A 27,648-nucleotide genomic window follows, 5' to 3' on the forward strand; every position below is an offset into this window, starting at 1 on the left:
GTAAAGGACTCCAAGACATACACTGTATAAAACACCATTCTGCTCCATTTCATTCCACTGCTTTGAAATCTGGAACCACAAAAACCTGATAACTGATTCTCTTAAGAGGCAGGACTGACCTCAGCACGAAGTCTCTAAAGGAATCCCCTTCCCCTTTGGTGCGCAGCTGGGCTACGGCTGCCCAGGCAGTTGGTCCGCAGAAGTTGCAGGTGTGGAGGTAATGTGCTATGTGGCCACATGCGCAGGGGAGGAAATGGAAACAAACTCCCGGAGAATATTCTTGGCCATTTCAATATTGTTATGTGCAATGACCAGTGCTTTCTGAATGTCCTGATATGAGTAGCCTTGGCTCATTAGATTCTCGATCTCACTGGAGAGTTGCAGCGATGCACTGGTCCCACTGCTGGCTCCGCCTGTTTGGCAGCTCCCCGCTTTCCGCTCAGAATTTATTCTCCGTGGCAGCGGCTTCGGGGGCCTTTCTGGAACTTGAGAGCCATCTGAAAAACCTGGGAGGAGAAACAAACACATCACTTCAAGAAAGGGACATGGGATTCTTGCTCGGAACAAAACAGGAATGACATTAGACTTTTAAGTGTCACTTCAAAAGGGTGCCACCAAAAGCCATGCCACTTTCTCCAACCAGCCTATCCTCCCACACAACGGTACGGATTAGCTCAGCACTACTCCTGGGGAGAAAAAAGAACAGCCAACAAATGAAACCAGACACCAAACACTCCAAGGCTTTAGCTAATGCCTTGGAAAAAAATGCGCACTGCTTAACGTGTTAATCCAACTTCTGATAACTTTTGGGTTCCAACCTCCTGTATCAATGCAGGAAGCATTTTTCCCTACTTTGCAAATCAGAAGCAGCTTTTCTGCCTGAATATTTGACAAGACCTTAAAGAAAGTTTTATTTGTCTTCTGAAGAAACTCCACAAAGAACTCAAGAGATTTCTAGCAGCAGAACTGGTGTACAACAGACAAATCCCTAAGACTAAGAATGTCCAAAGTATCCCTTTTAAGAGTGGGCACTGCAGCACTGGTCAGAAAAGAAGCAGTCATTGTGGAGCCTTTCTGAAAGACTTGTACCAAAAGCACTAGGATAGAGAAGGCTCTTCAGGAAACAAATTCATCGCAGCTTCCTCACCAACCACAGTGCAGTTCAACTCCTTAATTTTCAAAGTGCAAGCATCTTACACATAAAAAGCTTTTTGTACATTTGAGAAAAAGGACTAGCCACTTCTCTCCCCCAGATTGTCTTTTGAAATAGCAGCTTCAGCTTGAACTGGTTCAAATTTCAGGGACCATGGGTCAATTCGAAAGGGCAATTACTAGCACAGCTCCTTTGGTAAATGATTAAGAAACTAAACTGCAAGACACAACGCATGAGAACATAAATCTACCAGAACGTATCCCATACCAGTCAGGCTTTCTTAACACTAGGCTTCAGCAGTAGCCAATACCCAATACTTCAGAAAACCGCATAAGCTTCCCAGAACAGTAACAATCAGCATCTCCACAGAGCTTTTCATTAGCAGATCGCCTAGCACTACAAAGCAGGACAATAGCACTGTTATTTCAGGGCTGCAGAAACAAAGACACGTCAATGATTAAGCTCAGTACTTAATCTGGGAGGAGGATGTAAACTCTCTGTGTCCCTTCTTATCCCTGTCTGTCGCATTCCACAGACACAGAGACAGACTTAAAAGTGAGGCAGAGGTGGTAAAACTAAAAACTTCTCTTCACTAGTAAACTCTTGTTTGTGCTGAGGAAGGGCAAGCGCAGTGAAGGGGAAGCGGTGAAGCAGGTGAACAGAAAACTCACTAGGGCAAGTGGTCCTGGGTGCAGGAGGCTCTGCCTCCTCTCTACCAGCAGAAGGAACAAGAAACTCAGTCCTCTTACTCAAAAAATTGCCAGGGTGTTCAGACATGCTGAAATCCCCCCAGACAGGAAGAGCTTCAGAGCTTCCTTTAGAGCTGCTGGGGAGTTATAGGGAGTAAGTCAAACATTATTCTGAAAGGCTCTTGGAGAGACGAGGCTTTGGTTTTTCCCTCAGAGAATGTGCCTAGCAGCCAGAAGGACAAGATGTCCTGTACTCCACAGGGACAAAAAGCTGACCTTGGTGAGCCACCAGGTCCCTGCTGAAAGGAACTGAGAGGATCTAACAGCACAATTGTGCCATCTGCTGGCAACAACCGCAGTCGAGACTGAGGCAGACGAGCTGTGCAACAGCAGCCATGTCATCTTTCACTTGGAACAGTGAGAAGCAGCAATGCTCTGAAGTTCTGTTTCATGTCCAGATATGCACTGGCGCAAAAGGTATGCCATGCCCTGCAGGAAACAGTTGCTCAAGGGATATCCTTTAAGCTGAGGAAAGGTTTTCCTAACTGATTTAAACGTGATTTACGAGCTCAGTGACTAAATGACCAAGGCAGTGCATTCCAAGTTGTAAACCAAACCGAACACCTAAGAACCAGTGCGATTTTGCCTTGTACACCTGATTTTACAGCTTACATACAAAAACTTCAGTCAGTGACAGAAGTTTCCAACGTGCATAGAGAGCCATCAGTACCCACTACGACATCAAGAGTGTGAGCGTTCTCCAACCTGTTACAGGGTCATTTTCCAAAGACATTCGGCTGAAGGCAGGCGTGGCATTGGAGATATCAGACAGTGTGCGACGAGCAATAGCAACTGGTAGCGGTGGTTTGGGGACATCATAGCCATCTTCTTCATTTTCTGACTCTTCAGGGCCATTGCTAGCAGTGGCTGCTGCCAGATCCCCTTCATCTAGAATAAAAGGCACATTCTGAGCTCTGGGACTGAACAGAGCCTCTGTCTCTCAAGGCAGACTCCGTTCCACTGCAGTCCACAAACACTGACAGGACACAGAACTAAGGTCTTACAGCCAGAACCCACATCCAACGGAAGTTCTTTCCAGAAGGTAGTATTAGATTAAAAATACTTATGATAGATGTGGGCTGACAACTGCTGCCCAGGGAAATAAAAATCTTCAAACCAGCATTTTTTTTAACAACTGTGGAGTATTTTTACAGTGTATTCCAAGTAGGCTTCTCAACAACAGCCCCACATGCAGCCTGCAGTACGCAGACCCAGATGTTTCCACACGCATCCTAGCTATTTTAACAGTGAAAGCAAGTAACATTTAATTTAGCCTAAAACTCTCTTCCAACTGGGACTGGGACCAACTCATTGTACCCCTGTTTTTCAGTTGTTTTTTCAGCACACCCACTCACCAGAAGTGTTGACAGTCTCAAAAGCAGAGGATGCTGCTTGGGAGCGAATGTTGTACATTGCTTCATACATACAGCCATCTGTCTGCTGGTCACAGTCTAAAACTCTGAGGGAAAGAACACATATTTCCTTTCAGACCAGTGACTGTGGTCAACCACCACCACCTAGTCTCTGTGAGTGAGATTCTGCACAGATCTCTTCTTCAAAGTAAAATCACCCCCGTTATGTGAAATAAAATTTGTTCCAGAAAATGCTCTAGTAATGTCTGCTGCAATACAGCATATCAGCTTAAAAGAGTTTAAGTGATACCACCAGAACACAATCTTTTAATAGAATTTTGAATTTCAGTTGCTGCTGCTCTCAAAAGGTTACTGGCAGAAAGAGCCGGGAGTGATTATCTGACTTCTTTAATACTGTACAAGGATTTGGCAAAAGAATAGTGGTAGTCACATGTCATTTACAGTTACCTATGTTAGTCTTGATCTGGTGAGTATCACTGGGGGAATCCAGCAAACCGAGCAAGCAAAATCTCCACTCTAGTGAACAAATATGCTTTCCCAGAGCTGTGAGGAGGAAGCACAGTACATACAAACAGAATCTCACCGTAAACTCTGAGTCATTTCCAAAGGCATTTTGAGCTCTGGTTTTTGTACAGCAGGACCTGGAGGCACCACAGGCAGAGAAGATGGTGACATGTATTCAGTGTCTTCATCACTTTCAGACTGCTCACCAGGAGGCAGTTTTGGTACAGGCAGCGGTCTGGAGGCAGAAGAAATAAGATAAAAATATCAGAAAAACATTTATGGCAAATCTAATTAATATTGATGTGGCCTTTAAAATCTACAGTGGCAGTAACAAGCAGTAACATTATAGTGATTCTGCCTAAAGATATAACCTGGCTTTCAGGATTCCCAGCAGCCCAGCTGCAAGGTCACACTGGCACAAGGTCATTATGCAAAAGAAAGTTGACAATATCATACACATTATACATCCCCTACTTCACATAAAGACCAACTCAGAAATGAATTCATGAAAGAACTAATGGCAACTGAAGCCTGCTTCCTATTGCCACAGCCAAGAGTAACTAGCACCAATACCCACAGATCTTTGGGATGCTGATTTCATCTAACTTTCTCTAGATCATGCATTTGGAATCTGTCAGAGATTGAAACCAAGGCTGACAGAGTTGTGTCAAATTCTGTCCCTGGCACGGGCATGGAGAGAGCCCTACAGTTACCATTCTCTAAGTTATAAAAGAGCACTTTTGCTAGAAAACAACAGACCTGGCAGCTAAGGAGTAGATCGCATTGGCAGACGAAGAGGGTTTAATTTTGGGGTGTTCACACTCTGAGGTTGTCGGTTGAGCACTGTTCAAGCTCTGAAAGAAACAATTCCAAACCAGGAATCAGAAACACCACTTATACCAGTGTAGTTGCAAAGCTGTCAGCCAGTCATTCAACACATCCTCTAGGGGAATGAGGCATCTTCACTTATTCCAAAACATTTACTAACACCTTAGAAATCCAGCAGTTCTGTGACAGTTTTCCCTCAGTGAGGGCACAAACAGGGTTCTTCTCCTGTAGCTAACTGCCTGTTCACACAAAAACTGCATGAACTTCGAATCTTCTGAGACTCCAAAGGCTTTGGCAAATTCAGCCAAAATAGGCCAAGAGGCCAAAATTATTAATGGGGGACAAGAGGAAAAAGATGCAGACAAGCACACGCATAAGGAGACAGAACGACAACTGTGTAAGTGTTATTTTCCTAGACAATCTGGCTAAAAATGTACTTGCTTTCAGTTTTAGACAGCTGGATATTTTAACTGGAAAATTTATGAGAATGGAATCAAAGAAAGCAAAACTGCTTGGGATTTCTTTTAGAGAACAATTACTGAGTTACAAATCAAGACGTTGGTAATAGTAACACATCTGACTTTAACTCAGATTTTACTGTGTTAAACTAATCACAGCTACGGTGTGCAGGTTTTACAGGCCTGAAAACTGAGAAGAGTAAATGACAGTTGCTCAGCATACCAGCTCCCAATACAAAATATTCTCAGTTTTCAAAATTGAAAGGTGAACACTGATCATGAAATTGTGGCTCATGACTGCTCAGACTGGGATTTCTGCCTTGCTCCCAAGAGGCATGAAAGTACTTCCCAAAGTCCTCCCATTATTCTTCCTTGCCTGGCATTCACCAGTTCCTTTCCACCTCTTCCTTGGCATGGGATGGTCCTTTTTAGATGTAAACTGTGAGAAAAGGGCACCTTGGAAGACTTAATTCCTCACAAATTACCTCTGCCTCCAATAGGCCTACTCACCACTGGGTTGTCCAGGCTGAGCGTGCTCCCAAGCCGATGGCTGTCAGCCCTGGAGTCCATCTGAGAGGGCAAGGAAAAGGGAAGAGAGTGCCTGTTTGACAGTTCCCTCCCAGCCCAAGGGTCACCAGGGCTGAGAGCTACAGATGGGGCTTTCGGAATCGGCCTGGATGGCCACAGATCCACCTGACGGTTGGAGGGCAAAGGGGGTGGTTTGTCTCTTGAAGGACAGTCTCCTGGTGTGCAGGGCAGGGGACGTCTCTGAGGTCGACTTTCAGTCCCAATGGAATGTGGCCTGTCCGGAGGCGGTGGCGGCGGGAGATCTCGGAGCGTGGGTGGGATCGGCAAAGGTTTATCCTTGTGAAGAGTACCAGGTGCAGCCTGGAAGGCAGAAGAATGTCAAATATTGCTTCACAAGGGCAGACTAGCCACAAAACATAATAAAGAGAGAGGCAGATGGCAGAAAGGTGAGTTGGGTTTTAGTTTTTTCTGTTTTTACAAGAAATTATCTCAAAGGACATGGAGATAACTCTCTACATCTCCACAAGTTAACCCTCCAGAGACACCTTCTCTACAGGCTGGAAGAGGCAACACAGTGACTATGTGCAGCTACAGATAGGCACTAAACACCCCAGATTATTTTTCTTGAAGGTTAAAATAAAATAAAGCTTACAGGAGCATTAGATTGGATTCCAAACAAAGGATACTCATAATTTATAAAAAAAAGTTCAATTGTGGGTTCTTTATACAAGTTAACGCTCATCAGTCAGCAATGAATATTCATAGAATTGGATATTTTCTTCATATCTCAACAGCCAATGACCAACCACCAAGATCTCACTACTGCCTTCTGCTAGTCAGTCAGAAAACCACTCTCTCCCAGTCACACATTTAATTCCTTCCTCAGTTTTCCATCTGAAAAAATGCTTGATGGAAAAATTTGTTAAGAAAAGTTGGGACAGGAATATGACACCTTTCCTTATCTAGTCTGCTAGCTAGACCAACACACAAGCCCATAAATGAAGCTCCAAAAGGCACAGGCAGCAGTGGCTGAGGCTGCAAAACAGTGAAGATATTGGTAATATCAATAACTTGAGGACACCAGTCACCCTAAGCGAGCAAGTACTTCAGCTTAAGACCAGCTTCTTTCCAACAATTGCACAGATGAAAGTGAAGAAAAGACAAGCTCTTTAAATATCAGAAGAGGACTGTCCTACCATGGATACCAGAAGGAAGCATTTACTTTCAGGACAGACTAGGCTCTCGTGGGGAATGGAAGGAAAGTGGTGTAACAGGATGAGAGAAAAGGAAGAAGAAAAAGTCTTGTGCGAAAGTACTTAGGGATGTCACAGAGAACGTGCAGGTTCACCAGAATGCTCTTCTTCCTGCCTGCCCCACCAAAATAATAGTTGAAAGGGCAAACAGTGTGTTTGACCTTTGAAGTGGTCCCAGGACTGGAAGCTCCAGGTGGATTGGACACTCGCTGCTGCAAAAGATCCAGTCGCGGCGGCACAGGAGGAAGAGTGTCCTGTGGAGCTACTGAGAAGGGAGAAGGAGGACGCTCGACCTGAAAAAGAAAAGAATGGGAAATTCAACAAATGACAAAATGCAGCAGAGTTCATTTTCTCTAGAGAGGCTTTCAAGTTCTGTGAGTTGTACAGGCTTCAATACCCTAATTGGTAACAAAGCACTACACCAGTAACAACCACACAGCAGTAACTGAGGCCACTTCCACAGCACAAGAGCATTTGACTTGCAGAAAGCCTTGAAGATCACCAATGGGCTTAGCTGTGGCCCCCAACTAAAAATGCACGCTTGGCAATGGTATAATAAAAGACAAGCTGCTTTGCTGGAGTAACAAACCCGCCTTACTGGGCACTGAGCAGGAGCAAGCTTCTTTTCTTTTCGACACAAGAGGGCATGATGTGCTGCAAAACCTACTTATCACTGCAGGCAGCATTGCGCAAACTGCCTTGACTACAGTGTCATGGCTGTTACAGCAATCACCACATTCACATTTTAGCGAATTAAACTATTAAAAATCAGCCAAATTCAAACCCACTTCCCTTTGCAGTAAAACAATGCTAAGTGCAGATGTGCAAAAGCAGCAAGGAGCTTTTAGAAAAAAACCATGCAGGGATCCATAAAAAAATCCTGTCTTGTAGATATCTCCTGGCAGTAAGTAGCACTAAGGGCAGAGTTATCAAATTTTTATTATACAAATTTATCAGACACCATGTAAAAAGATGACAGTCAAACTGTCTTCCTCAGCAAAATAGCCTGCCCTCTACCCAGTTAGTCATCAGGACCTTGGGAAGACTGTATCTGGTTGGCTGTATTCATCACTGGGGAAGGGGAAAATGAATGAATTTTTGCTGATATGGGCTAATAAATCAAAACCAGCATTGCTAAGCAAAAGCGTTATAAACCTAAATCGTACATTGCAACAGGTCAAGCCAGCCTTTTCACCCTTCGAAAGATTCTTACAAGATAACCCACAAAAGATCAAAGAATTCAAAGCGTGATCATCATTGCTTAAGAGAACTGACAGTGTAAACTGAACTGCCAAAACCGAACTTAAATCCCTGTTTTTGATACTGAGTGAAATCTTTCTTCTCAAAAGTCCTGACAACCCTTCACATACACAAATCACTAAGACCACAGAAAGCTGATGCAGAACATGCAGTCCCTGTACACACTGCCACATGTGACCTTACTTTGGTACCAGCGAGTTCTTTCATCATGAAGAGGGAATCATCAGCTCTGTCGTCATCATCATCATCATAGTTGGGTGAGGGAGTTCCTTCTGCCCCTTGCCGTGATAATCCTCCTCCTCCTCTGGGGTCAAATGGGTCTACTACAATTGGCTCCGTGCCTTTAATTTCACAGCGGCAAAAAGGACAACCCTGGCCTTCTGATTCCTTCAGGGAAGACAAGAGATATGTTACAACAGCCACTACAATGTAGACATTAAACACATAGTTAATATACAGAGATTTAAAACTGCTTTTTGGCAGGTACCTTTCAAGTGAGATGAAGACAGAAAGGCAAACTGTGCTTATTATGGGGAGTATCTTCCCTCTGAAGTAGAAGATCAGCTTTTTAGCTAGCCCTGGCACTTTTTGCCTATTCCTAGATTCAGAGATCAGGCATCTAACCAGCTTCTCCCTGTGCTGGAGAAGCTGGCACTGACGCATTGATATTAATTAATTATGAGCTCATGTCCTCAATTACGCTATCTTATCTCCATACCTGAAGGGAACGGAACAGTTTTGAGAAGAGAATATATGGCTTCTGTAAAGGAGCAACTAGCTTCACTCAGAGAGCTTACCAAGAGGCAATGCCTTACCTGCCACGCAGTGAGACAGGATGTGCACATCAGATGGCCACAAGGTTCAATCTTCACATCCTTGTCATTTTCAGCACATATTTTACACAGCTGAAAGGTGGAGCCCATCTCGCAATACAACTCATATTGTTCCTTGAGGAAAGACAGACAGACATGGTTGATACTGTAAAGTAACAAGCATTATTAGTCACAGCTACAAGAAACCCAACATAAGATTTGCAGGAAAAAATACATAAATTACAAACACAAGAACACAGTGCAAAGGAGAAGAGAAGTCTGCAAAGATTGCATTATAATTTCATGTATCAGATACATCTGTCAAGCTCTGAAAAAAGTGGACTTCAAGTTATCACAGATTTTCATTTAGGTGTCCCAAGAACGGCCTAGGAAAGCAGAGCTCGAGACATGCTGAATGGCACAAAAGAATGAATATTTGGCAGAGCATTCTAAAAAAAATTAAAATCTTAAAATCTGTCAACCCTGCATAAAGCTTCACCTAACCTTTGCAATCTCCTCTGCCCATTCCTACCATGCAAAGATTTCTGCAACTCCTGTAAAATACAATACATCAGCCTTAAAAACAAGCCACGGGGATACCAAGTAGGACAGAATTGTATAAACAGCTAAGGAGGCTAGAAATTAGGAAGAAAGCAAGCAAGTTCAATGGGATAGAATACTTTGCTCACCTGTGTAACTTTAATGTGGTCTTGAGGGGTGGGCTCACACAAGCCAGTCAAGTCAGGATTCTGATTGCGGCCATCGGGAAATAAATAACTGTAAGCAGTTGGGGAAAAAAAATAAAATCTCTGTATGTGCATATACACACACGCATACGTGCACACACTTACACACGAACACACAGCAGAGGAAAGAAAGAATGAGGGTGAGAAGCAAGGGGTGAGAATTCAAGGTATTCTGAATTCTGAAGTTTTGGAAGAGTTCCACTATTGAATAATATTCACACATTTCATTCTTAAAAATAAATAGAAGGCTGTTTCCCTTCCTGGCAGCAATTTTTATTTTAAACAGGATGTTATGGCTATACTACTCTTTTAAATCATCCTATAGTGAAACCGTAATGTCCAGAGTAAGAAAATTGATGTCATAATATCAGTTACAATGGCTCATATAAAGAACTCAACTGGAGAAGAGTCTATGACAAGGGAAACACTGACACACACTTACCACCTGCTACTGCAAAGGACAGTGCAAAAGAGAGCTGTCTGAGTAGTCTCGAGTGCCAAAACAGTTAAGCATATGAATTATTCCACTGACATCAGTGGGACTATTCACATGATTGAACTGTTTTCCTGAATCAAGGTCTAAATAAAAAGAAAGAGCAGAGAGATGTCCAAAAGGGGCACAGTGATGTCAATAGCAATTGCTTGACCTCTGCACCGTGCTGTCTCTCCTGTGAAGTAGATAATATGTGATGAACCCAGAGGGTACGTTTTACCATTCAACTGATTTCAAGACCTCACCACAGGATTAAGATTTATAAAACAAACTCACAGCGAAAAAGGGCAAAAGGGCAAAAAACTTAATTTTGATAAAGTTACTTACAAGCCTTCCCTGAAGCCATCAATCAGTGCTTGAAAAAGAGGTTTGTTGTGCGGGATTGTCTGAAGAATGTTCCCATCTGCAGTGACATAGCCAATGGCCCACTGACCGAGTCGTGTACAACTCAATCGGAAAATATAACTGAAAATATACAAAGGAAAGGAGACTTCAGTTTGCACTAGAACAGGGAGAAAAGTTTAAATGTCAAGTAGACAGTCTTTGTCTGGCTATCTCAAGCTAGCAAATAAAAACTAGTAGGAATAACTTGATGATTTATACCAGCTTTCTTCAATTTACTCTCAGGCATATCAAAGGAGAATGTTGCAATCTTTTATGAAGTGAGAAAAGCATTCAAGCACTGGCCTCCAGCAGAAATTAAACCCAGAATCCAGAGCGAGAAGTTAGCATCTTTACAATAATTTGTTTCAAAATCATTGTAGAAAAACCCAACAAACAACAAAACCAACAAATAGACTACGCACGGTTTCCATTTTTAAAACCAGCACAGAACTAACAGCATAGTAGCAACCTCCAGAAATGAACTACTGTCCCTTCCTCCATAAAGAGAAATCTGTCAGCCCTGTTGCATTGGACCAAGTTCTACCCAGGACATTAGGCAGCCCAAAACTGCTCAGGTCCACGGCCCACCCAGAAGCATGTGTTGCCCTCCCAGTCTCTGAAATCCACCCAGCCTGCAGCATTACCTTGTAGTCTACTCTGCCTACCATGATGCTTTCTGCCAGAGCAAATACTGGTCAGCTGCCTCATCTCTCTGAAGTTGGCTTCAAATGTACACACTGCTTCTGGGAGCTGCAATCCACTCAGCTCTCCTGGTTTCATGCATATACACCAGAAAGTTATGGGACCCATCGATACATTCCCTTATTTATGTTCCTAAAGAGCCCACCATTCAGGCTCCTCTGGCAGTGTCTGCCTCTGCATTCTGCTCATGCCTGAGGGAGCTGCTGTGATAGCTGTAGGAGAGGGCAGGAGGTAAGTGACCACACAGAGGGTAATCTCCAAATACGGGACAAGCTAGGGTTTTTCAAGTTTAAATTTCTGAGGGAGGAGGACAAAGACAAAATAAAACCAATCCCCTCAGTCAGCACAGTAATCGGTGATGTCAGCAAGAACGATCAAAAAAGCCACTGCTGCCAAGCACTAACCTGCCAGGTTTGTGAATGAATTTCTGAAGCCGGGCTTTCACCTCATCATACGTTAGGAATGCCATATAACCAGGATGAGTCACCGCTAGGCTATTCCAGTTCCTGAGCAAAGAGGACCATGGCTATAGAAACAACAAAGGAATATATTAATCATGCACTTTTAAAAGGTTTCAACACATAACACATACAATATTCCTTAATCAAAGGGATCAGTTCTTCAGTTAAAGAAGCAGGCTTCTTATCACACCATGAATACAGTAGAGGAACTAAAATCTACATTGTCATGCAGCAGCCTTAGCATTTGAGTTTCTCTCTTGTCAGTGATAAAAACATCACCTAAAACAGACCTTAATGAAAACTCCTTTAATAAATGCCTAGGGAGAAAACACTGAGGTCACAAAAAGACAGCTCAAGAATAGCTATCAACTTGTGCTGCTTCTGCAGAGAAAATGACTCATTCCTGAGACAGGGATAAATAATATTATGCACAGGACCAGAAACCATGAGTAGTCTGATCTCTGACACCGACTTCCTATATGGCCTCAGGAAAGTGACCTCTCCTCTCTGTCTCAGTTTCACTGTGTATAAGATGCTTGTGACTATTCCTTAACCACCTAACCTCACTTGGGTGTGGCGAAGACTACTAGCTAGCCTAAGATTTGAATAAATAAACCAGCATACTTATTAAATATTCCTTAAAATTATGCACAAAACATCAAAACAACAGTTTGAAAGCTCCCGATCCTGATAAGGGCTCAAGTGTCTAAATCTCGATGTTTTCCCTTATTTCTCAACTTCTCTAGAAGATACTAGCTCTCCATAAGAACTTCGCAGCTCTTGGAAATGGCAGCAACTTTAACTTGCGCTCCCTGTGCTATAGTTGGAAAAAGTACTGAATGAGATCAGCAACACTGCAACACTGAACACGGGAATTTGTCATCTAGACGTATCTTAATTACAACCCACCCTATCACGTGGGAAAGGGCAAGTCAGAGCCAAAGAAGTGTTTGTTCTTGTAAATACCCAACTGCACCATCAGAAGCTGTGTTTTTCAGTTAAGCACTATTAAAGGCTGTGGGTTAGAATTTTACCTACTATTAATGTCATTTCAGTAATATAGGTATTTCTCGTGCACAGAACACAGACATGTCTACAACACCCTGCTGTGACAGTTCAAAGGCTGGGAAGCCCAAATTTCCATGCCTGTGCTCCATCCTGAACAACCCCCCTATGGAAAATAAATCTGACAAGAAAGAAAAGGACAAGGAAAGACAAACTGATAATCAAAGAGTCACATTTCCTGGCTTACAGAAGTTGTGCTAGGACTTTAGTCTGAAAGTGACCTTTGAAAGGCAGAAACTGATTCATAGCAAGATACTGAATGTGCCTTACAGTTGCAGTATATATTTAGGCATTGTTTTCTTCTACAACCAGAACATCACACACTTTTACTGCAATACAGGGTGCTAAGTATTACTAGCACTGTTTAAGGGATGAAGGGCAAGACAACCAAATCCTTTACAACATAAATAGTGCAATTTTAGTGTGTAAAATATAGTTTGTCCAGGAAAAAGCACTGAGACACATTTCGAGTGATTCACGTTCCTCAGTTCTTACCTGAAAAAGTCGTGTGAAGATATCAAATTCAAATACTGAAATGTAGTCATTGCACGTCAAGTCAATTGTTGACTTCAGGGCCATGGCTTCCAGCCCTGAGCTAATTGGATGCACTTCATGCAAGGCCTGACGGAAGCTTTTCCAGGGAACGATAGTCCTGGGGAAGACAAAGCCATCGGTCAATGTGATACGTCTGAAGATCACCACCATGTACATACCTCATACATTTTTTTAATGAGTGTGCACCTCACGACAACGAAAGAGAGAAATATCAAAATTAGCCGCGAGAGACTTATTCATGCTATGCAAGCACAGGATTTCCTGGTACTGCAGGAAATTAGCAGCTAAATGAACTTTAAACCATTTTCTCTGCATATGCAAAATTTTGGAATCCGAAGTCCAGCTCTGCTTTCTCTTTTCCCTTTTTCTGCAGGCCTATCATGTCAATGCTTGTGTGTACCCTGGGCTGTATACAACACCATCGCTTGAGAAGAATCTCCTAATGTTGCAGCTGGCAGAGGAGGAGTCTTCCAGCAGAGGTCTAGACAGTTTAAAAACAATTTAAAAGCTGCTGCAAACAATTCTCTAAAGAGGGATTAACTGGAGAGGTAAGATAATGAGAAGCCAAAACAGAGGCTTCTGTTTAAAAGAATATTTTCTTTCTTCTAAAATATCAAGCGGAATAGAAATATAGAAAGAACATACCTAGCTTTAGACAACTGTGTTATTCATGAGTAAATATATTATTGCTTTTTGTTTCAACAGCTACTAATGAAACACTTTATGTGAAGTACCTTAGTTACCTTGGTTAGAAAGCAGTACCCAACTCCATTAACTTTCATCCTCAAACATGCTGTGGATACCTCTACAGTTCATTTAGTCAGCATTTTGTTAGATAAAAGGATTAAAACTGACATTCCAACAGTGTGCATGCAAATAAACATTGCACTACACTTTCTCTTTCATTTTATCTTAACAAAGCCATTATGCAAACTGACAAAATTCAGAGAAGCAAGAAGAAAGGTGACTAAGTGATTGGAAAAACTAATTGGAGGAAAGATGAAAAGGATTTAATATAATGGCTGAGCTAAAGGACAACTAATATTGGAGGCATGGTAATCTTTGGGAGAAGAAAGCTGATTGTTTTGCATAGTTTGTGGAACTTACTTACAAGTAAAGGAATTAAAGAGAGGAAAATTTACGCAGAATAATCAAGGGGAATTGACAGTAGAAGAGTCTCCTAGGGAAAGTGGGAAAAGACTCACACTTGATACTAGATGGGACAAAGAACTGGGAAATACAATGTAGAAACAATCCTGTATCTCACTGTAGAGAGTGGATGAAATGACTACTAGGTCTCTCCCACCGTTCATTTTAACCTGACAAAGACCTTTCTGAGCCGCAAAAGGGAATTTTAAAAAATACATAATGCTGTGTGCAATTCGTTCCCACATCTCTGTTTTTAAACACAGTTAGAAACTTACTTTTCACCAAAAGCCTTTCTCCAAAATTCTGCAGCATCTGCCTTGGTGATCCGGAACGTGTCTCCTTGGAAAAGGCCGCTTGGGAAAATACCTTTGAGTTCTGCCAGCATATGGCTGAATATCAGGGATAACTTTGTCAGGTTACGCCTACAAAGGAGCACAAAAACAAACATTTCTTTTAGAAAAGATAGATACGGTTTAGCACTCAGAACTAAACAGAAATGGTACCTATCACAATTCAAGAACTAGCTCAGCCTAGAAAAATCCTCTTATTTGGGACCACCTTTCACCCAGCATTCAGAACACATCCATCACACAGTACTTAGCAGCAAGGTCTGTGTTTGTTAAGACACTCCACAACTACTAACTCCGCATAACTTCTTTGAGGTGGGCAGGTTATTTCTAAGGCAACCCCTTGCCAAGGAAATACTTTCACAGAAAACATCCAAGACCAATATTCTGACCTTATCTATTAAGTAACAGCGTAATTGGAGCCAAAACATCATCAGACTCCTTGGGTCCGAAAATTCCTTAGGAGAGCACAAAGGAGAACTACTGCTTAGCACAAAGGACACAGAAGCATTGGGAACATTTTGGGTTACATGCTCCACAAGAAACTAGCATTGGATTGGCATCAAATTCCAGCAGCACAAACTGCAGCCCAGGACTGCTTCTTCCCTGCTTCTAATCCCAGTGACTGCATTAAGGGGGCCAGCTCTCTGTTGTCTCTGTGCTATGCAGAAATAGAGCTAGCTTGGGTGTCTCAAAGCATCAGTGTCTGTAGTAGTACAGGAATACCAAATTAACAGTCATTCTACTCAGGAGTCAATAGCGCTATTACACACTAGGGAAGTCATCTTCTACTCACAGATGAAAGACAAAATCTATTTGCTAGTTGCACCTCTTTATGTCATTCCTTTATCCAAATAATGAACGACTCTCTTCTCTTCCACTCCACTGCATTTTCCAGACACTAGAAAAATGGGTATTTCTAGGCCAGAGGCTTTTTTTCACCCCCACATCACATGCTTGAAGGTAAAAGAAGGAACTAGTATCATGTGGGAAAGGACAACAAAGTTATGTCCAGCACAGACTCAGTTATGACACTGAGCAACAAGTTACTCTGCAGTCTACAAAATACTGAACCATCTAGAGAGGGGCTAGAAGCATGCCTAGTCACATACGATTTTCTTAATGCCCTGTTTTCCAAGCTCTCTCACTAAGTGTGCTACTATTGAGGCGTGTCACCTCTCCAAAGACAGCTGTTTTTGGCAGTGAACTAAGCTCCCCCCAGTTCCAGTCTTTCACCAGTTTCTAGTATCCTGGTTGGATTAGTTCCAGTTCAATTAATCTTGGACATTTTTCAGATACCATTTGCTCCAGACATGCTATTCCTAGTTGAAGTACTTATCCTGTTAATCTGCCTGATTGCAGAACTGACCTTCAGCTAAAGGAGATACGTAACTGCCTCCAGCCCCTCTGCAAAAATCTCCCTGGACGTTTGGGCTTAGGTCTTCTAGCTCCACGTCATACTGAGTCTAAACTCAATTGGAAATAACCTACTTTGCCTGACATATCTTCTACATTTACTCCACTCCACATGAGCCCTTTCTCCACGCTGATACAGTCTGGGGAGACTAGAAGGTCTGCAGGACTCAAAACTATGCATCTTCTTTGCCAGTAGTTCTCTTATTTATTCAACTACATTTTAATTTGTGTCTCAGCAATGAAAGCCGATGAAAGTGTTTGTAGTAGGTGCCAGCTATGCAGCAAGGGATTCTGGGTTTCGTCACTTCATATATGTCCAATAACAACAGGTGCTCAAGAATAACAGAAGTAAAATCACCCAGATCTGTAGGCTGCTTCATTCAGCAGCTCTGTGCTGGATGAACTAAATCCAGGTGACAGCCAGTCACAATGTTCCCCAGAGCTCAGATTTGGGGACAGTACTGTTTAGTATATTTATCAATGATCTGGATGAGGGGATTGAATGCTGCCTCAGTCAGTTTGCAGATGACACCAAGCTGGGCAGAAGCATTGATCTGCTTGAGGGTAGGAAGGCTCTGCAGAGGGACCTGGATAGGTCAATTGTATGAGGTTCAACAAGGCCAAGTGCCAGGTCCTGCACTTCAGTCGCAATAACCCCATGGACGCTACAGGCTTGGGGAAGAGTGGGTGTTGGTGGACAGCAGGATGACCATGAACCAGCAACATACCCTTGTGGCCAAGAAGGCCAATGGCATCCTGGCTTAGATCAGAGGCAGTGTGGTCAGCATGGTGGTGTTACATTGATGGTTGGACTTGATCTTGGATGTCTCTTCCAACCTTCATGATTCTATACATTACATATTCAAACTGTGTGTATTTTAAAGCAGCTATAAGATTTGGCTGTTTGATTCCATAACCACACACTGAAAAGCCTTGTTGTTCACCACTCCGTCAGTTAACTGGCCTCCAAAGAGGGGCTGTCAGAAAGTTCCCTTGTCTTTTTAAGTGAAGCACACTAGTCATCTTTGCTTTTGCAGTTTTGTTATACCTTTGGAATGCTACTGCAATCCTCACCTTCTGGAGTTAGGAATGTTTATTCAGCATGTCTTAAAATATACAGGATCCTGTGTGTTGGAAAAACAGACTAAATAATGGCTTTCCATGGGATCAAAATCACATTTATGAAGATCAGTGGCTCAGGACCTAGACGTATAGATACTCAAAGAAGCTGCAGCAGTACAAAACCAGGCAGCTACCTCAGTAGTATCTGTGCATCTGCCCATGCTGGTGTAATCATTTCCTTGAAGGGTAAGCATGTAATATTTGTGTGCAGTCTCAGCAGGTAAAGTGGCATCTCACAGCAATGCATTAACGCCAAGTGATTTCCACAAAGTCGGCAAAGCTAAACCTGTTTAGGTGTACGGCACAAGCTAGCACTGACTTGCTAGCACTCTTACCACTTGAAAAATCAAGTGCTATTCATGGAAAAAATTCTAAGCATGCTTGAGACTAATGTATGCAATATTTGGTAGATGGAAAGGAAGTAATTTCAGGCATATACTCTCCTACTGCTGGCCAGGACAGTGTGAAAATTTGTGCATGACGGGGCAAGAGCACTAATGCCTTTCTGACCCTCAACCAAGAGGCTAAGTGAACAAGTACATGGTTCAAACAGCAACAGTTAACACTGCAAGACAACAATGTATATTCCTGAGTTGCTTATCACTTCTGCCTAAGAGCCTTCTCCCTTAGCTGAGTTTCAGGAAGCGCTTGCAGTCAGCTGAGTGCAGCATTTCAGCAAAAGTAGAATGAACTTAGGCAGGTTAAGGATGGATAAACAAAGTATTTTACACACACACACACACACACACACACACACACACACATTGAGGTAGGCTTTTCCCAAAAAAGCTTCTAATAACTGAAGATTTTCCATTCTTAACATTACCATTTTTTACAAACATTCAGCTCTATCTTAGCTAAATAACAGGGAAAACACAGGAGCAGCAAACTACAGAATATTGTTAGTAATTAGCTTTCATGCACAGCAAGTAGCTACTAATCCCGTGCTAAAAGTACAAACATTTTCCCTCAAGAGTGCACTCAAGCCAAGTTACACATTTGTAAATTAATACAGACCAAATAAATGCTTGCTTGCAATTAGTGAACATTTTTATTGGCATACTGAAGTTTAGTGATTATGATTGTATTTTATTTTTAGTAACACTAGCAACTGTCCTCATCTCCATTGTTTTAACTAAACAAAAACAAGTGCTTTCCCAGAAGAAGGGTAATATTTTCAAAGAACACTTAAGTGACTTAGACCAGAGATTCCCAAACATTTTTGACCACAGATCTCCAGCAATCTTCCACGTTTCTTACAGACTGTGATGGCCCTCTTTCAAACTCTTAGCTAAACACAGTAACGAATACGAATACTGTTATCAAGAGTTGCATCAGAGGTACGCCAACAACAGCTTGGGAACCACCGACACCTGTCATATAAGGACTTTTGAAAACGTTACCTAGAGACCGCAGGCCACATCAGTTGCCTCTCCTCACTGTATGCAACGGAGCTAAAGGCAACACCTGTACCAGCTTCAAACGAAAAACTACAGCATGTTTCTGGTCAGGGGTTAGGTCCAGAGACAGAACAACAGCTGCAGCTCAGGTAGGATTTCATGATCCTGTGAGTGCTTTCACACATACATGCACAGTATTCAGCTTATTATTGTCAGACAATGAATCAATGACATACATAAAAAGTGAAAGCTTAGAAAGCCAAATATTTTTCCACTTTACACAGCAACAAAATATCTTACTAAAAAACCTGCAGTGTAGAGGCATTATTCCTTCCATATACATAATGTTAACAGAGAACTGTTTAACAACCCAGAATCATCACCAGAACCCGTTCAGCTGCAATTATGCTCGCCTGTAAAATTGCACTGACAGGGCTCTAAAGATGCAGCTCTCAAGCAACTGTTTTGACAACCAAAAACCAGCGTGAAGCAGGACTGTTTCTTCAGTTACCCAGTGCTTCATTATCAGCTGGCTCCCCACAGCTGGGCCAGGCTTGCCGGGGGCTCTGCAGGGTGAACAGGCATGTTCCTTCGTCCTTCCTCCTCCGTGCCCCCTCTGCTGTGGTTGTGCTACTTCCTTCCTGCTTCATGACTGTTTTTGCTCCACGCATCTTAGTGGAAGTCAAAAGGTCGAGCAGGCACTTCCATTTGCACCGTAGTTCTTCGCTGCAGCTCCTCTGCGGGTTGGGCCCCAGCTGGGTTTTCTGGTGCGGTTGCCTCCTCCAGACCTATAGCAGATTTTTCTTTTCCAGTTTCCTGTTTGCTGGACAAAAGCATTTTTCCACTGTACAGGCTGCTGTCTTGCAAAACCATTAACGGCAGAGGACGGCTTTAATCAGAGCACTGCCTCTTTCAGCTGCATTGACAAGATTAGTTAAATTAATTCAAGTTGCAAAGTAATACAGCACCTAATGTTCTTGAAGACTAAAATGCCTTACTCACCTCAAGGCAATGTTACAGCACTACCATTTCTGTCACTACCAGCTAGAATTTTTTCATTTTCTTCCAATATTTCTGAACTATTTCCCAGCTGACAAAGAATAATTTGTTCCTCACACACAGCAAGGAGACTGCTCCACTGGATGATGCAGTCACAATATTGTGCTCGCATGCCATAATCTGACATGCACATCATGTCACATCTGTGAAGCTCATTCTGTTGAAAGCACGCTAAACACACCACCGCACGGAGAAATTAAGAGCTGTAACACAAGACAATCAACTACAAAATGCTTCACTTCCCTGAAGTTATTGTATGTATGTGTTTCTTATTCATGACTGAACTTACAAAGGGATTTTGGTATTTGCACTCCCACTGACTTCAGTTACACTTGCGAACACTGGGTTTTCACAAGTAACATTGTTCGGCCTCTCTAAGAATAGGCTGCATTTACAACGATTCTTCACAGGAAGCTAAGGCAAACACAGCCACACCTCCACCTTGGCGCCAAAACAAAATTAAGCTGAATATGACTCAACTGCCTTCATCACAACGTACTGCTGAGAAAATGTTCTATTTCATAAAGTCAGTGCCAAAGTGGCTACAATTACACATCAACAGTGAAGATTCAAGACAGTAAAAAGAATTCAGAGGATGTAAGTTACTGCAAAACCATACTATTCAAAACTCAAGAAATGGCTCTCTGTACATGGCTGTTTAAAGGAGAATGACCCAAAAATTCAGCTAATAACAAGAAATGCAATCTCCATACACTGGAGGAATGACCAGAGAGCATTTTTTTAGAAGTATACCTATTTATTGTAACGGAAAATTAAAGGAAAAGCATTACAGAGGATGTGGAAGTGTCTGATACCTTAGCACTAAACTCATTCACTAAAAATCAGAGGCTCCTAGAACAGATGATGCAATTTCTAATTGCTTCTGCCCTCACAGAATTGCAGAATTCACACATTCACCCAGGACAATGCAGATGTACCAACTCCTTTCTTCAGATAATCTTCAGAAATTGGTGGCTTGGAAGTGAGGCGATTGCTCAGTTAAACTGAGGGAAAACACACTAACCACTGTACTGCTGTACACAGCACTCACTGCTACTGCTGCAAACTCGTATTTTTTCACACAACTCACAGTCCAAAATGGCTTCTGTGGTATCACAGTCTTAAGTCCCCAGTGGCTCTCCATGTAAGTTTATGATATGTAGAGCTGCAGTTATTTCCACTAGTTGAGCAATTGATGCTTTGCTTTTCTGTTAATCACCCCTCAAAACCCTACTGACGAATAAGACTTCCTTCAGGGCTTTGACAGTCTTCTGAATATGAGATCATATTAAATTTTCTGAGGAGAGGGGAAAAAAGGTTTGTTACCTCATTTTACAGGTGAGGCAGCAGAAGGACAGAAAGTGCTTGCAGCTAGCATTACAGCTAGGAAATTTCTACTTCCTTCTCACATGCTCGTTATTGCAGAATGCTATCCACTTACTAAGTATTACTGAAAGAAATCGTATCTAAGGAAATACAGGTTTCCTGACCTCTCACTTCTGGGGTGACCTTGGAATTACAGATCACCAGTTGATATTTGGGCAACAGAGTCAGCACCCACTACAGGTAAATGCAAGCCCCAGTACTTAAGGAAACAAAACAAACAAAAAACCAGAACACAACCAAAACCACAACTCTTGAGTCCTGCAAACAGCCAAACATTATTTTTTCCTGTAACTACTATGCATCTTACAACTGAAACTTTGAAGATTTAAGAGCTTTTAACAAGTCTCCAACAAGTAAAATGCACCTTTCAGAAACCACAAAGATGTGAAGTTCTAACACATGCTTTTCAGATGCTATGAACTGTGCACCAGACATGAGCAGTTAGACCCCATGTCAGTAGATAGGTGGCTGCACCTGGTTCCATAAAGACCTGTATCTTATATCCTACTATCACATCAGCAAGTTAGCTGTGTGCTCTTCATGTCAACATAAAACTCCAGCCTATGTATATAAGCAGTAAGTGGAAAAGCTTGAGGTGGCCCCAAGATGTCTTTTATAACTCTGAGACAGCTTCAGAGTCCTCTACACACAGCAATCAGCTTTAAAAATAGAAACAGCGGAACTACTTTCAATGAGACTTGCAACACAGGAAGTGAATGAAATTCCATTTAACTATTACTGCCTCAACAGAAGTCACCTTACAAAGTTATGCCAGGCCACTGCTTTGTAACATTTACAGTGCTTCCACAGGACAAGTAACATAGCAGACCAACAGCAAACCAAACATTTTAGAACCAGCAAATTAATTGCTTGTACGATAGCATCTCACAGCATCAGCTAATTCTACATTGATTTTGTAGACTGGCTCATCCCACCACCCTTTGGGAAAAAGGAAACAGACACAACCTGTTTATCATAACTTTTTATTCCCCAAGTCATGCTTCATGCATTTCCTTCTCCTTTAGGGAGATGCACGGTCATTTCCAGGAGACATTAAATATGGGTAGCTTTTTCCTGTGTAAATTAGTAAATCTTAACATTGGAGCTAGAAAAGAATATGAAAACCTGCTGAGCCAGCATCCCATAAGGCTATTGTCAGAAAGACAACAGTGAAACACAGACTAGCTTCCCAAACCTTTTTTTCAACTCCATGTTATATGGAGAGGGTTTATAATACTTCCTGCCTAACCCCGTTTTCTCCTCTACGGATACATTAGTTCCGATGACCGAGTTTGTTAACAGTTTGTTTTCTAAAACAGGCAAGCTGAACTAGTAAAATAACGTGTGCTATTTTCTCAACATCCAGTCCACATCCTGAGTAATTACTTCTCCTCAGCCTTTCATCTAACCACTACTTCCCAGCTTAGATAACTGCATTCTTACATGGAAACACTTGCAGCTGTTTTATTTTATTTCTAAAATAATTTTTCTGATTTTTCCCTCATCATAGACTGTTTTAACTTATGCAGTAAATTTAATTCATTGGCAGAAAATGGATTCTTCAGCCTAATTCATTCTTTCCCAAGTAATAGACAATTCCTATCTCTGACTACTGATCAGTAAGCTATTTTTCTGTCCTGTCACGTGAAGTATAATCTATTTACACAACTGCAAAAAAGCTGCTGCAATGAGTAATTTATGTAGTGGGGAAAGCTGATGAATAACAGCTCCTCCATGCAAGTAAGAGGTCCGGTGAAGTAAAAGCTTTCTGCAATAGAAACAAAAAATATTCCAACATAACCACTGAGTCTCTAAATTAAACTGTAATCAAGAGCGCTTAGGCAAGTTCAGCACGTTCAGAGCAGTCCTGGCATTAGCATTACTGGCACTGTCAGTCAATGTAACCATCACATCACAGGAAAAAATATTTTTGTTTAGCCAGTTTTTGTTATTGTTAGTTAAAAAGTAAACTCAAGAAATTCACATTTACAGGGTCAGAGAAGTATCATTTACCACTGCAGACAGCACAGCAAGCTACTCAGTGCTAAGGACGTGTCACTTTCTCCTTTACTTTATAGGCCTGTTAAGTACCCTCTACAGAACTTCTTTTATTGCACTGTTTCAGCTATATACTCTATGAACTTCACCCTCGAGTATTTTTTGTTCTGTTTTTAAAATGTAAAATGACAAGTCTTAAAATGTCTTTTGGATTAGAAAGTGCTGTGGAACTATAAAGAGTAAGAACCAACAGTCTTGGGAATGTGTATATCTTCAAGAACACCTGCTAATTCCTTCAGCCCAGCCAACCAACTACTGTATGACTTGCCTTTAGCTTACTGCAAGCATATGACAACACATCCAGAATTATTAACTCTTGAAATACTACTTTTTTCCAATTCCAAAGCCTGCAGATGTTACCATTTTATTTTACCAGATACCTGAATGTAGAATTTGGTTCTAGAGACCAACCTACCTGTTAGCAAGGACAACCCAACCAACCTGCTAAACCATCTAAACTTAGAGAAGCAGTAGTATCTCCATTAAAAAACCTACACCTACACAGAAGTCCCCGAGTTTAATGTGATCTACTTGGTAAAACCCAGCCTTTGAACAGTAACAAGAAGTTACTGCACGTACTTATTAGTCAGGAAGTGCATACATAGCTTTAAAAGCACCCTCAACAGCATCAATTTTTAAACAGATAGGGAAGTGAACTCAACAGAATTTAAATAACATTTTTAAAGCTCTCCTAATAAAATGAGTTCTCTTCACAAAAGTTGCTGTATGAGTTTATGCAAGAGTAACAACTTCATCTGAACAACCATACGTCAAAACCACAGCGTTACAGAGACAAAGCAGCCGTTACAGTGCTAAGAAAGCCATAGAGCGCTCACAGCACTGGACGTCACGCTAGCTGTGCTGTTAGCCACAACAGGAGGATGCTCTCAGCACGCTGACGGTGGTGAAGGTATAACCCGGGAGAGCTGCGTTCACTTTTAGCAGCTCTGTAACTGCAACGGGCTTAAAACTGAAGAACAAACGCTCACCCACATCCGTAAGCACAGCGAGTGTTCACACAAACACTCTAGCCCTTTCTAGCCTTTTCTAGCCCTTTCTAGCCCTTTCTCGCACCCCTGCTCCTCTACTGTAGCTTGAAAGTCAGAGAAAGCCTCAAGGCATGTGTTCTCTTTACAAACACCCCTTTAAACATTCAATATGCAACTGCAATCGTCTTTTGTACTACTGGATTTTAAACTGCTTTAAGTAATTCAGAAATGATGAAAACAGAAGGTTGATGCTCAAGTGATCAAGACAATTCTGATCCTGCAACCTAAGACAGACAGCGGTCATGTCTAATTACTGGTCTGTTTGCTAGTAGCAAACACCCACACAGCTTTCACACTGGTTATGCAAATGTCAAAATAGTGCATTTGCTCTACATCAAGAGACATTTAGGGGAGGAAAATGAGAGCATACACAACAGGAAACAAAAAGAGTGCTAAATCTGGAAGACAGGAAGAGAAAAGCTTCAAGGACAACAGGGAAAAAAAAAGTCAGAAAAAGTCAAGACAAAGCCATTATTCAGTACACCAGATTAGATTTTTAAAGGCATGCTTTCAAAACACTGCAGACTAATATTAGCAGCAAACTTATAGGAGGTCAAGAGCAAACCAAATTTTTATATACATACATACATTTTAAATCTGAAGGTGCCTTTATAGCAAAAACTCATTTAACTAGATTTCAGATGAAACAAACAGCACCTATAGTGATCAGGTTCGAAAAGCTCACACAACCACGAAGTCTGACACTGGAAGTGTAACATTTCACAGAATCTCTAGCTGAACCAAAAGGGCCATTCCTTGTGCAGATCTCTCTTGAACTGGTATGCAAGTCATCTGCACTGACTACTCCAACCTCTTTCTTTTCTATGGCAAATTAGAATATCGAGAAAGCTACCACGCTCATTACCACCACCAGGAGAAAGGCGTCTGATATTTCCCCTTTATGACAAAGCAGTAACTGCTGCTTCCTGGGCTGAGTGTAAAGCAAAGGAAGAGGTAACGAGACCAGTCAGGATGCGATTCTGCTTTTACACCTCTGTTTACAAGCCTGACCACAGCTGCTTCCCCGGTAAGCTGTGTATTCATAAATGGTACAATTAGCGATTCCCCCAAGACTCCCGGCAGTACTGTGAGAAAGCAAGCCTCTACTGGAATCCTGCTTCTGAAGTTCACATCTGTCGCTTTGGATTTCGCCCGCTCCCTTTTGTCAATCAGTCTGACTATAAACTGACGAGGATGATGAACTTCCTGGAAATATTTCTCTTTGCTTCTCTCTGAAGAAACAAGGGATGGAAGTGAAATGTTTGACTTATGATTGACATAGCTATCTATTATTTACTCATCAGATGCTCCCTATTTATGATGGACACATCACGATCCACGCACAGTTACCCAGAACAAGTATCACAGATAAATTCTAAAGAGTTTCATATGCCCTTTAAGTCTTCTTCTAGAGGTACTAGTAAGTATTCTAGAAAAATTACATCAACCCTATAACATGGGAGCAACACACAACATTTTTTAAGATGAATGCTACTTAAAGTAGTCTGAGAGCAACCCCCTGCACTGCAAAAGTCACTCACAAGAAAGATACCAGAAAATGACCAGCTCCAGCAGATTACAGAAATTAATTTTAATCCGTTTAATCAATTTATTCACAATAAAAAGTGCTTTTCATACTGTGGCTCATTTTGATCTGAGTGAAGGCTAAAAAAGTGCCATTTTCCATTAAGTATGGCCTCATCCACAAAACATACCTAGGCTACCAAACACTTTTTTCTCTATTATCTTCCATAACACTTTCTGAAAATTCCAGCTAGGACCATCTCCCGGATTCCCCTTTTCACCAGCAATGAGTCAGCTGCACCTATAGTAACCACATTCTCCCAATAATATTGATAATATTACACCTAACTTTTGAGTTTGCACATTACATTGCATCCAACTTCTGAAGGCCTCAAAAAGATAACTAAACTTTCAAAAGCAGCAAGTGCATCACATGAAGATGCCATATTTATACTCCTCAAACCCTGTCTCAAACTCTAGGAGTAAATCTTATCATTTCACAGAGAAATAATACAAAACAACAACCCAGAAAGAATCTTCCATTTCTTAACTCATTCTTCAGCACTGCTGGTGAAAAATAAAACAGCATTAACAATACTTTCTGGTGCCACTATCACAGTTTTTTGTTGGAGTTCAGTAGTATAGAATACACTACACAGAGTTCAATGTTATACCAGAAACATGTGCCAGCACTTCTCCACTCTCCCCTTGCCCTCCCACAAGTAATTCAAGCAAGTAGTTACCAGGGCGTTAACCACATATTCTCCCCAGAGCAATTATGTTCAGCCACTGGGTGGTTTTCACTTTTTTTCCACTGTTGGTATTTTTTTTTAGGGTTTGTCTTTTTTTTTCTTTAGGTTCAGCACTTACTCCAAAATCCTGAAGCAAGTTTCAAGTTACAATCGTATGCTTTGCATATATCTCTGTTAGACCTGCTGCCAATAGTGAGACAAATAAGATTAATCTTCTGCAGAGCGTTATTCTGTTCTTAAATCACCCTAGATCTCCTTTCCTTAAAGCTGGAGGAAGGAATGACGCACCTTTTCAGGTATAATGCAATGCTCATCAGAGAGCCTTATATTCAGATACAGTTGCAGTTTCTGCCCCCACCTAGCCTTTCCAGCAACTGCTGTTCACCTTGAAGATGTTCCTTGATCTCAGCGATGCCTTCTGATCAAAATAAGAGTTCAAGGGTGGCACCCTGATCTACCTTAAATACAAAGTTCCCAATTTATGACAGTTGTGGGGCTTCAGTAGGATGCTTTATTCCCACCAAACAAGGTTACTTCCCCTACACCTCCGGAAATCCTGGACAGTTTCTGTTTCCAGTAAAAGGAAAAGTTCTATAAAGCCTAAAGACCAATCACAAGAAGTTTTCATCTGGATGACTGTTTTGCCATGTAACAAAGTATTCTACTGTTTCCCAAAATTGCCAGAAATGTCATCCTGAACCTTATCATCCTCTCTTGTAAGGCATTCTGTATGTGAGAATGCAAAGGACTACAAAACCTATCCACAGCAGATTTTATCACTTACGTTAACTTAACATACCTGAACTATACAACAACTAAGGCTATACAGGCTCACAACACTTACTCTTGCTCTCAGGTTTCAATATACCAAATATAGTTTACTTAAAACTCCACACTTTGACTTAAATCTTGCCAAAGTCTGTTTTCTTGTACACACAAGATACTAACCAGCAGACATTTGTCCAAGCTTTTGCTCACTAACGCAAATTTATATCCTAAATATTTGAAAACTTTTCTTCCCATTACCTTGGCTGAGAATTCTCTTCATACATCCGCTCTTTC

The 27,648-nt window shown here is 41.7% G+C and overlaps 1 protein-coding gene across 1 annotated transcript in view; it reads right to left on the reverse strand.

Moving 5' to 3' along the window:
* Positions 1 to 225: 225 nt before the first annotated feature.
* The window catches only part of CBL (Cbl proto-oncogene, E3 ubiquitin protein ligase), a gene marked incomplete at its 5' end in the record, with an annotated part of 27,660 nt that continues 237 nt past the window's right edge, over positions 226 to 27,648 (reverse strand). The window contains 15 exons of the mRNA XM_010187098.1: positions 226 to 506; positions 2,608 to 2,790; positions 3,258 to 3,361; positions 3,859 to 4,014; positions 4,539 to 4,633; positions 5,576 to 5,953; positions 7,008 to 7,139; positions 8,290 to 8,493; positions 8,922 to 9,053; positions 9,608 to 9,695; positions 10,485 to 10,622; positions 11,648 to 11,769; positions 13,265 to 13,421; positions 14,749 to 14,895; positions 27,613 to 27,648. Of these exons, the coding sequence (XP_010185400.1) occupies positions 226 to 506; positions 2,608 to 2,790; positions 3,258 to 3,361; positions 3,859 to 4,014; positions 4,539 to 4,633; positions 5,576 to 5,953; positions 7,008 to 7,139; positions 8,290 to 8,493; positions 8,922 to 9,053; positions 9,608 to 9,695; positions 10,485 to 10,622; positions 11,648 to 11,769; positions 13,265 to 13,421; positions 14,749 to 14,895; positions 27,613 to 27,648 (2,353 nt within the window). The remainder of the gene's footprint in view (positions 507 to 2,607; positions 2,791 to 3,257; positions 3,362 to 3,858; positions 4,015 to 4,538; positions 4,634 to 5,575; positions 5,954 to 7,007; positions 7,140 to 8,289; positions 8,494 to 8,921; positions 9,054 to 9,607; positions 9,696 to 10,484; positions 10,623 to 11,647; positions 11,770 to 13,264; positions 13,422 to 14,748; positions 14,896 to 27,612) is intronic.

The sequence above is a fragment of the Mesitornis unicolor genome, unplaced genomic scaffold (genome assembly GCF_000695765.1).
Source record: "Mesitornis unicolor isolate BGI_N332 unplaced genomic scaffold, ASM69576v1 scaffold41946, whole genome shotgun sequence".
Lineage (NCBI taxonomy): Eukaryota > Metazoa > Chordata > Aves > Mesitornithiformes > Mesitornithidae > Mesitornis > Mesitornis unicolor.